The following is an 11,378-nucleotide window of genomic DNA, read 5'->3' as shown; positions in this document are numbered from 1 at the left end:
TTGATTTTGGGCCAGATTCAAAGATACAGAGTACCCCTATTTTTGCTGTTCTGGGGCTAAGGCATGTTTTTATGGAGCTAAAAAGTAGAAAGTTAGGGTGCATTGCCCAAAGTGGGACCAAAAAAAAAAAAAAAAAACACGGATGAAAAACCTCTTTTCTGGTGTGCTGCTTTCTGCCTAGATGCTGCTCTGCTCCCCGTGCTCCCTGGGCCAGATCATCCCCAGCCTCAGCGGCCTTCTCTAGCACTAGATGTAACTCCACCTGGACACACTTCTGGGTCATTTCTCAAGTCCCTGAGGGTGTCCCAGAAAGCAAAAGTCTGTGCGGGCAAGAAATGGACATGGGGCCCCACAGAGGATAAAGAATATGGTCCATGTCCTCAAGGCACTTGCTGTCAAGGGATGGAGCGGTATGTTCCAAGCGGTTATTATCCCAAAGGCATCCCGTTTTGGGTAGCATGCTTTGGGCCCCAGGGAGAAGACAGCTATCTCCATTATGCCTGGGTACCCAAGGCAATCACCTCAGAGGCTTTAAACTCTGCCTGTCCCTCCCAGGGCCCCATCCCTGGAGTCTGCCTTTGCCTCAGAGGTTTGGGATAGACCCAAGAGTATCAGGAAGCTCTTCAGGTGAGGGACACCTCTTTCTCAGTCTTCCCATAAACAGAGCAGCACTTGCCTCAGACCTGCAGGAACCAGCATCATGGTGTTTTAGTTTTTCATTTAATGCCAGACACTGTTATCCTCCTAAGGCCCAGCTCTGTCCTGGCTACAGGATTTAGGCTGGATTCTTTCTCCATCTGGAAGTAGCCCACATAATGAGGTAAAGAAAATAGTAAAGCTTGTAGCAGCTGAGCCCGAGAGTGTTTTCCAGTGTTTATACATGTAGTGTCATGACCGAGTCTGTTGAAAAAGAGCTGAAAAGTTGGGAGAGCTTTTTATAGTCCTAACACAGGCCCTCTGACTGCTCGATCTCAGGGTGTCCTGGCATTTCTAAGTGCTCGTGTTAAAAGAAGTCAAGACAGCTTCTCCCAGAGTCACCCCTCAGGTTGGCAGGTCCTGAAAAAGCATTTGATGGCATTCAGGACCTGCAACTCCAGGTTGGCCTACTGAAGATTTTAAGCTGAAGGAGTCTGAGAAGATGGTGGAGGTATGCACTCTGACCTTGCCCCTGCCCTGAAAATAGGACAGAAAACCCTCCTGTGAGAGGCGTCCTCCCTGTGCCCAGAAAAGCAGAGCGTCCTTATCGCCAAAGAGAAGACAGTGGCAACGGGCGGGCCTTGCTAAGGTCCCCCAGTTGACTACACTTACCTCATGCTCTCGGACCTATCACATTCCTCCACGACCGCCTGCTCTTCATCAGACCAACCATAGAAACATTCAGGGTTCATGGTTTCTCCGGGTCTTCATTTTCTTAGGAAGGCTCCTGTGTCACGGACACTCGTATGAAAACAGAACGCATCTGTGTTGTGTGCTTCTCTTCTGTTGGGCTGGTCTCATCAGTTTATTTTCAGTCCAGCCAGGGACCCAAAGAGGCTCGAGGAAAACTCTTTCCTCCCCTATACATTTCACCTAAATGATTTTACTTTTTGTTTTGAGAGGTTCTGGAAATAGAAAGGTCTTTCCCACGGAGGAGCTAGGGGAGGGAGGCAAACCCAAGGTATCCTTAAAAGGAAGGAAATGGCCTTGATGTTTCAAAAGATCAGGGAGAAGTGGGGGGAGGGGGAGAAGAGAGAAATCAGAGCTGAGGCATGTGAAGAAATTAAACAACTCCCCACATCTTAGAGCAGATTGAATTTACATTTTACTTAAAAAAAGGGGGGGGGTGGAGTACATACACAGGAAGGAAGATGGGGTGGGGAACAACAGTGATCTGAGATGGAGTTCTACAATTTTCCCCTACAATGATCGGTTCTGACTATTGGGCAGTATCTCTCCTGCTGGCGTACAGTATTAACAAGGTCGTAGACGAGGGAACTGCCAGAGTCTAGGCCCAGATGGAAAGGAGAGGAAGTTATCATATACAATGTAAGTTTACAATACACAGCATTTTCTTTAAATGATGTGACGCAGTCGCAGGAAGAAGTTAACAATACTAACACGAGAATAATCAAGTTTTTGTTATCCATGTACAGCAACTAACTGCTTTACAAAAAAGCAAAATAATACAATATATCATCACATGTATTTACAGTGTAGTAAATATACTTTTCTGTCAAATTTTACACAAACTATTTACAGGTGAATATACTGCTTTAAAAAAAATTGTGTGGCTGACACGAAGAGTGAATTTTTGTATAAGTCCATTGCATAACATTGAATAAGACATGCCTCATTATGCCTGGAGGGTTGTGAAGGGTGTAAAACAAAACGAGAAAACAAACAGAAAGGCCCAAACAAACTAAAAAACCCTAAAACCCACTAAGCAGGGAGGGAGGGTTACCAGCTTCCGCCCTGTGGGGGTGGCAGCTGACCGCTAACGGTAGGGTCCTCAGCACTGGGCTCAGGACTGGCCCAGGGCTGGCATTCAGCAGTGAACATGTTGGTTGAGTGGATGAAGGATAGAGCTTTGCTGCTTTCCCCCAAAGCCAGTGAACTGTATTTTCAACGTAGGCAAACAAGGGCCTACCCCTGGGACTGGAGCAGTGATAAAACAGGTGGGTTATGCACAGTGAAAACGTGATGAGTTGATAATGTTTGCCTCTTAAAAAAAAAAAAAAAATCCCAAACAAATGACTTCTAATGTTCTCTATAGAACGTAAATCAGATTATAATGGAAAATCTGCCCCGAACTGCAGGTTTCTCATGCAGATTACGGTACGAGGCCTAGGAGTGTTTCATTTCTCAGGGGAAGCATATTGGTGAGACTTAGCTCGCGTTCACTTTAGTTACTTGGAAAGCTAGATTTTCCTCAAAAGTCGGAAGTTCTCTAAACATGGTAAATTTTAAACCTTAGTAGGTTTTCAGATTTCCAGAAGTATTTTCAGTTCAAAGGCGGCTCAAATTTGATTTGTGCAACGCTGATCATTTCATGAGGTACTTCAAGTGAATTCATTCCATTCATTACACTAGAGGGAGATAACGAATAAATTTAAGAAACAGCATACCCTTGGAGAACTTGTTATGGAAACACTGTTTTTTTAAAAACAGAAAACCTTTGGCAGTTTCTCTATTTTGATGGGAAAAGCAAAATAGCATAACAACACCCACCAACATGCACCAAACCAACCAACAAAGAGGAAAAACATAGAACCACAATGATTAAAGGCTCATATCTGCCTTTTATTCCAGGATCCAAGAAGTTGCGGTACCTTCCCAGAAGCACTGGGTTGCGGGAAAACCAAGACTACTGCCCCTTGGCATCAGGATGTTAAGCATCTACTTCTAAACTCAGTTCTCATCTCAGCAGTTTATAGTCCTAGCTGCTCTGTTACTATGAACATTCTACTCTAATGCAGCCTCTGCAATAGTTAAAAACAAAAAATTTAGTTAATTGCACCTGTCTTCAATATTGTCCAACAATTCTACATCAAAGTAACTATTAATACTAAAGTTTTTTCCTTTTATTTTGGCAAATGGTTCTTGCTTTTCCCAGACTGTAAACAAATTAAAAAAATTAAATTCTTGTTATTTCTGAATATCAAAAGCAATTTTATTTACATTAACATATTACATTGTTACTGTGTGGATAAATGTGAAATGTGTTATATTATTAAAATCAGAACACTTCAATGTACCATTATTTATTGATTTAGCTGTGGAATTTAATTTACTGAAATCCACTCATGAAACAGCACTACAGGAAGCTCCCCCTCCCCTAGGTGTCTTTTCCCCTCCCAAAGCCATTACATCGTAACATATAAAGGGAACCTGGGAGTAGGGGGATATCTTTTTGTAATAAATATGGTTTAGATCTAAATTGGAACATCCAGATACTACTACTATGTTCACTGAAGTCAAATCATTTTGCATACTGCAGGTACCACAAAAAAATTGGATCTGCATTACTGTGGAAATTCTAACACCAGGATAATCCATACCGTTCAGTATAGCAGCAACTCTTAAGGTCCCCTACTGTCATCCTAATGCAGGCTGACCAGTCCTTTCACAGTGATTAAATGCAATTCTATCATATAGAACCCAAATGTTTTGCTAAAGAGATTCCTGATTTTTTTGGAGGGGAGGGGGAAGATTACAAGACACTTAAAATACATGTTATCAAAGAAATTTTTGATAATATACACTATACTCTGTGTTTCTGGGAAAATTATTAAACAAAATAAAAGCATCAGCTACTCTAAAATTCACGTACCATTTCATTTTGCTATGGAGCTAATGCAAACATCTATGAAAATTACCTTCAAGGAACAATTTTCAATACTTTGTTCACTGATTACCCTGCTTAGAATTATTTAGGAAAGAAGAGAAGGAGCGGGGAAACATATAGTTACTATACTTAGTATAGTTTTGGCTTATAAAAACAAAAAACTTTTAGTATATTTAAAGATTAAAAGATAATCAACGGAGGAAAAATATAAACTAGTTTGGATGACTGAGTTTGGATAAGGCTTCAGAACCCATCGCTTTAATTCGGTAATGTTAAGATATATGTGGTTATGCTTATTTTCCTGTAATTATTGCTAATACTCAAGTGTTAGTACTTCTTAAGAATTCATTACAAAATACTAAATCCCTCCATCCCCCCACCCCCCAAAGTACCTTGCCTGTGGCTTTATGGTGTGAAGTCACTGAGGTGTGACCTCTATGGTTCCTTCAGTTGTGTAAGGTAAAAAAAAGTCCACAGCTAAAAGATTAAACATACTGGGATTATAGTATTATTTCTCCCATAAACTTCTATCTTGAAAAGTGTGTAAATAAGACTAACACTTTACTGTGTATGATGAAGAAGGGGAAACAGAGAAGGCAGAGAGCTCTGTGCAAATGGCTTTCATAGCTGGCCAGTGGTAGCAAGTATTCGAGAATCCATCCTCTCTCACAATTGGGATGTTCTCAGTTCAAGCGTCCTGACCTCCCACTTTCTTTGCAGTTGTTCTGAACACCTGCTTAAACCAGACACACCGAAAGTAGAAGGAAAACAAAGTCAAAGAAAAAGCAGCATTAAATTTAGGCAATGCTTCCAAGAGTTGATCATCTGGCAACATGGCAGACGTGGGCGGGCTCATTAAAGACATGAAGTGCAGCGTCACAGCACGGTGGTGAAGGGGTCACTAGTGACGAGCCCGTGTGAGTTATGTCTGTTTGAAAAAGGAAAGAAAGAAAGCTTCACACGATCTTCTTAATGCTATTACGTTTGAAACTGCCAGCGCTTCTTTGCTTCTGCACTTGGCTTGCGGATCCGTGGCGAGTTCGTCCACTGTTACAGTGCCCAGTGGTGGGGGAGAGTTCAACGTTCTCCTTGTCGATTCCTGGAGAGAAGCAGAGCAGCTCGTTATTCCCCCTCCTCTGCCGTCAAGCTTCAGGCCTGAATCTCATGGTGTGTATAGGATACAACCTGACCAACTGTTTTTGCGTATTTCAATAGTCAACTGCTAGGATGTTCACGAAGACCTTGCCACACAGAAAACGTCACATTTTGTTAAGCAAAACTTGCTATCATAGCAGAAAAACAGCGTAAGGAAAAAAAAACAATAACAGCAGAGAAGTTGCCAGGGAAAGCTAGAGGGAGGCAGGCTTGAGCTGAATGAAGGCTAGCAGCCACCAGGAAGATTAGGGCTCCTTCCTCCACATCATACCAGAAGCTTCCAGCAGAGGTCGGCTTCTAGCCACATATTCTTACTGGTGTTCTACACAGAATATACTCTCTAGTTGCAGAAGGTACTGAAATTTGTCACTTTCAAAGAAAGGAAGATACTTTCTTCTTCTTTTTTTTTTAAATCATAGTGCCTCTCCCAAAGGAACTCCAATATTTACTGAGAAAATAATAGAGGCCATAAGTTATACTGCAGACTCTTCCTTTAAAGTTTTCAACTATGGCAAATCCTTCCGTGTTCTGCACCTAAAATAGATGCCATTCATTTCTTTCATGGAGGAGACTTAACCTCCAAAAATTGGGCCCTACTGTGAATTCTAGAAGCAGTCCAAGCAGTAACTGCATAAAAGTAACCAGAAGCAAAAAAATAAAGAAAAAAAAACCCCAAGATATTTTTGCCCATTCTATTAGTAAAGATTGCAAATTAGATAGGTAACAGAATAGTGGTTACTGAGGACCGCAGTGGCTCCAAGTGGGGAGGCAGGTGGTTTCTTGGGATGCTGGTAATGTTCAGTTTCTTGATCTGTATACTTTCCTGTCTGTTACACTTCAATAAAATTTACCAAAATAATCAGTGATTATATCCATCTGTGGCATAACTTGTGGGAGAGGAGAAAGCTGGACAGCATTTTGGAAATGGAAAGTACTGCTTGCTATTTACTGATACAGAAAGATGACCATAATTTTGAAGTAAGGAAAAAAAATTTCTCACATACAGAAAAAAAAAAAAAGGGTGGGACAACAGCTGCCAAATTTGTTACTTCTGGAGGGTGTTAATTCAGGTAAATTTTGTTTTATTCTTACCGTATCATTTGAATTTTAAAATATAAATGAAATCTGAGAGAGGAAAAATACTTGTTTTTGGACAAAGCACATTTCAAGTCTAAAAGTATTCATGTTCTAGAAAATGGACGTCTATCCACACATGTGCCTTGTGGCTCCTGAGCAGGAAGTGGATTTGTGATATCTTCTAGGAGCCACACATCATTTAGATGCAGACTTGTGTTCAATTCAGAGTGTGAGGCATCTGGAGGCACGTGGCCAGATTTCCAGAGGCTCAATAACGGTTTGCTGTCTGGAACTTATCAGAGGAACATGGGGTATTTCTTAGTGCTTTTTTATGAAAAAGTGCACTGGGCGAGGGGTCTGCATGCAGCTCAAGGACGTCTGCCACCCTCCTCGAAGAGCCATGCACAGTGGACCGGCATCTCAGATCTGCTCTATTCCAATCATATGTGTGGAAAGATGAATGGAAGAAAGGATACCACAATGTCCACAGAAGTTTCTGGCTAACAGAATTCTGGATGATTTTTATTCTCTTCTGTCTATGTATCTGCATCTTCTCCAGAGTGAATTTTTAAGAAAAATAACAAAATTGACAGGAGGCTGCTTGTCACCTCCAGCATGCCCTGAACTCTGCAGTGCGTGTCTGCGTAAGCTCTCTCTGGTGCCTGTCTCCACAAGATAAATTCGACCCATGTCTTCCTCATCTCCATTTCCTTCAGGATGCACTCCGCTGTGTCCTGCCAGAGCTCCCATCTCCCCCTCTCTCTCCCTGCTTCTAGATGGCATTTACATGTCTTACATTCTGCCCCTGCTACCACAGCTCATGTATACATCTTATTTCCTCTACGAGAGTAAAAGCACCTAGAAAAACAAAGATCGTTTATTATTCATTTTCATTTTCTGGTAAGATTTAGTTGGTATCTTTTCCAGTAAATATTGGTTGAACTGAATGCTTCCATTTTAAAATATGATCATTGCTGTAACTCAGAGCCCAAAAGCATGCAGCCCCTGATCTGCAGGGTGTGGTGCCACATTTTAAGTGGAAAAGAAAATAAAAATATTGTTTTTTAGCTTCCTCCATTTGAAATTATCATGAACTTAGTGCACCTGACTTTCCATTTCCTTAAATCTGCTTGTGGCCTACAAGTTCAAGTCCACAGTTCCTTATGTAGATTCTTATCCTTCACAGAAAATAAGATTTAGGCAAAGCTAGGATTTAAACAAACAAGGGTTTGAAACAACTAGGAGACAGCTGTCAGGAGGAGCCCAGTGTGGCCCACCATGAGGAGAGACTGTGGCTCTCTGCCTTCAATCTGCCACCCTGGGGCTGGGTCTTGTATGCCCACCTGCGACACGGCCTTGCTACCGACAGACTCAGCTCATTCCAGGGAGAAAGCAGTCATTACGCTGCAAGGTGGCAATGCTTTTATTTGAGGACAAGGGCCTGCTGCCCACTGATATTCTTAAGAATTAAAGTTACAGGGGCGCCTGGGTGGCTCAGTGGGTTAAAGCCTCTGCCTTCGGCTCAGGTCATGATCCCAGGGTCCTGGGATTGAGCCCCACATTGGGCTCTCTGCTCAGCAGGGAGCCTGCTTCCTCCTCTCTCTCTGCCTACTTGTGATCTCTGTCAAATAAATAAATAAAATATTTAAAAAAAAAGAAATTAAGAATTGTCAAAAATTAAAAAAAAAAGAATTAAAGTTACAGAAGTTGGGGTCACATAGATTAAGTCACTAGGGTGAAGCTAAGGATATTCTATTTTCTGTTAAGCAATTAACCTTCAGGGGCGCCTGGGTGGCTCAGTGGGTTAAAGCCTCTGCCTTCAACTCAGGTCATGATCTCAGGGTCCTAGGATCGAGCCCCACATCGGGCTCTCTGCTCAGCAGGGAGTCGTTTCCCCCCCCCTCTCTGCCTGCCTCTCTGCTTACTTATGATCTCTGTCTGTCAAATAAATAAATAAAATCTTTAAAAAAAAAAGCAATTAACCTTTAGACCTCTAAATAAAATTTTTAAAACCTTATTTATTCCTGTTAAATGTTAAGGATAGAAAGCAAGGTATAAAGTCTTACACATATGAGGGTCTCTACTAGGTAAAAAAAAAAAAAAAAAGACAACAGAAGAAGATGTACTAAAATGTTAACGAACAGTGATTATCTTAGAGTGGTGGGATCATGGATGATTTTTTCCTTCTATTCTTTTTAATTTTCTAATTGTTTTCCTCATGAGCATGTGGTTCCTTTTGGTAAAAAATGTTTGTCACTGACTTAGTCCCTTCACTCATAGCCAAAAGCTTCCATGCTATGTGAGAGGCTGACATCCTACTTCCACTCTCAAATTAATTTTCATCTCAACTCCTAGTTTTGTATGTGTGTTTTCTTCCTACTCAGTGACCCAACTCTATAAACCACACACAGGTAAATGTGGTAAAAACTGATTCCCAACTTCACAGCAAAGCTGTATTACCTTAAAGATCAAAGGAGAAGCTGAAATATACACCGTGGAGGGTCATTTTTAAGAAAAAAATCAATTAAATTGCATTATATTTATACAAAGCTACAGCATTTTGGAGAAGCCAAGTTAGTAAGAAGCAGCAATTATAGTGCCCGGTTCTGACATTTCTGTTTCCAAGCATAATTAGCACGTTTGAGAACTCTGGCAGCAGCCTTTCTGCCTTCTATAGTCAAGTCTGGTCTTAGCATTCCAAAGGAAGAACTCTCAGATGGTCAGCCAGACTGCTGAAATGCAGGCAGAATCCACCCTGCACTGGTACAGGCTGTAATTTAAATTAGGAAGCAGACCCTGGTGTCACCTCTTCGAGGCTTTGCACTCTGGTCTCTCTTAGGCCCCTAAGTATTGGCTCACCCTTCTGACCCTCAGTGGGCACAAAAGCAAAAACAAAACAAAACAAAACGAAACACCCAGGAGGTGATGGAAACCCCAAAACTACCACCTGAATGAAACAAAGGTAAAAACTTCTGTGGCCTGACTTCCCAGTTTAAGTTCTCCCACAGACAGGCTATGGTCAAACGTGCAGCCAAGTTACAAACACGCAGGACGGAAGAAGCTGAAATTCTATGCAGCCGTGCATGAAGAAGCACTAGGCTTCAGTGAACTGTGATGGTTCCTGATAAAGATGAAATCCTAAATAAAAGGTGTTATTGGCCAAAATTTAGTAAATCAAGTGGGAAAAATTATTAGAGTGCATGATGGTTAACTGAAGTTGTACGTCTATCTCCTCTGCTCGAACATGAGTTCCTTGAAGGCAGGTATCAGGGTTTATTTATTTTGACAGCTGGGGATAGATCCAGCCTGACGCATAATAAAACACTTCATTTAAAAAATTCACCTAAATTTTAAGCGCCAAAATGGCTTTCCCAAACTGGAACCTCATACTTTCATGAAATAATAAAAGGATGGAATCCCTTTCAGTTCTTGAGAAGCTGAAGAAAAAGGGGTTAGGCGATTTGTGAGAAGTCACACCCCAAAAATAAAAGACGAATAACTCGCATCTCACACCACCTGCACGGGAGGGCTGGCAGGTTAGCTGACTCTGCGCTGCTTAGTTGATTACATCTATGCTATGGCAAACCTGTCAGAAAAATCTTATGGCATATATGAGAAGGCAAACATATCAGCGGGCTCATTTGTTTCATACAATGATGCAAACATGTCAGAAGACCCAGGTCCGAGTCTTGGTGGGATCAGACCCTAATCGGTTTTAGTTCTCAATCTGTCAATTAAGGATAAGAGTAGATGTGCCTATTTCAAAGGGTTGTTAGAACACTCAGATAAGATCATCCAGGTGAAGACTTCCTGCACACAGATAAAATAATTCTACGCAAATCAAGATGCTCCTAATACCTGAAATTAAAGACCAAGTGACGTACTGAAAGGAGTATTAGAACAAATGCACAGTACTTGAATTTCACACTAGAATGTGTACCTAAGTTAATGTGAACCAGCAAAATATAATAAATCGTAAAAGAAAAGGTAACTATAGCTTATTCTTACGGGACAGTAAATACCTTCATGAAGACATGTTAAATAAGTGTTTAGAAATATTTGTATTTTAAGCTAGATATACACAAAACTGTAAGAATTAACAAAACTCTTAATGTACTTTCATCAGTTGCCAATACTTCTTTTTGTATTTGGCCTAATCTTTTTGTATAATAGTTACAGAAGAGTTAAAAGAAGACAAGGCAACTTTTATAAATTAGATAGAAGTGCATCACATTTTCTTCTTCTTAGTCCTTAGAGCTAACTAAAGACCATATTCCCTTTTTAAAATATAGATGATAAGAGTACACAGCCAGCTTTAATTTCTAAGGAAGTACTAGAATTGGATTTACACTGGGGGAAGACAAGTATTTCCTAAGCTAAAAACTCTTCCTCAAACCACATACCCTGCTTTCTCTACTAACTCTCCCTGGGGTTTCCTGTTCACCGGCCTGTGTTTGCCTGGGGCTGGGACCTCATGTTCTGTGTTCACGGGGGAGTGGTAGCAGCTTGTTCATGGACACAGGATGCTCGGGCCTGCAGGGTCAGTGAGCACCAGACCTTAAAGCAGTGGCTTTACAAGTGCGTCAGGTGCTAAGCCAAACGGTGCTGACAGGGTTCGTTCAGTGAATGAAGTCTCATGCCACGTGCCCGGGATGAAGGCGGGGGAAGCGGCATGTCGTGCAGAGATGGCGGAAGGAAAGAGTACCTTGATGAGGAAACAGCCGCATGAAAACTGCCGACTTAGAACAAGGCAGAGAAGCTTCACAGACACAGAATGAGAGGAAAGACAAAAGTGAGTGATGTCCACAAGGCTTTTTGAAAG

At 41.5% G+C, this 11,378-nt stretch overlaps 1 protein-coding gene across 2 annotated transcripts in view; it reads right to left on the bottom strand.

Moving 5' to 3' along the window:
* Positions 1-1,783: 1,783 nt before the first annotated feature.
* Positions 1,784-11,378, bottom strand: part of LOC111151595 (neurofibromin 1) — a 270,567-nt gene continuing 260,972 nt past the window's right edge. For both annotated transcript variants that reach the window (XM_022509675.1, XM_022509676.1), the window contains one exon: positions 1,784-5,423. In XM_022509675.1, coding sequence (XP_022365383.1) covers positions 5,281-5,423 — 143 coding nt within the window. In that variant the 3' untranslated portion in view covers positions 1,784-5,280. The remainder of the gene's footprint in view (positions 5,424-11,378) is intronic.

This window comes from Enhydra lutris, unplaced genomic scaffold, assembly GCF_002288905.1.
Source record: "Enhydra lutris kenyoni isolate GAN:26980312 unplaced genomic scaffold, ASM228890v2 scaffoldscaffold26, whole genome shotgun sequence".
Taxonomy (NCBI): domain Eukaryota; kingdom Metazoa; phylum Chordata; class Mammalia; order Carnivora; family Mustelidae; genus Enhydra; species Enhydra lutris.
Note: the sequence above shows the minus strand (reverse complement) of the source record. Positions and strands in the feature narration are given on the sequence as shown.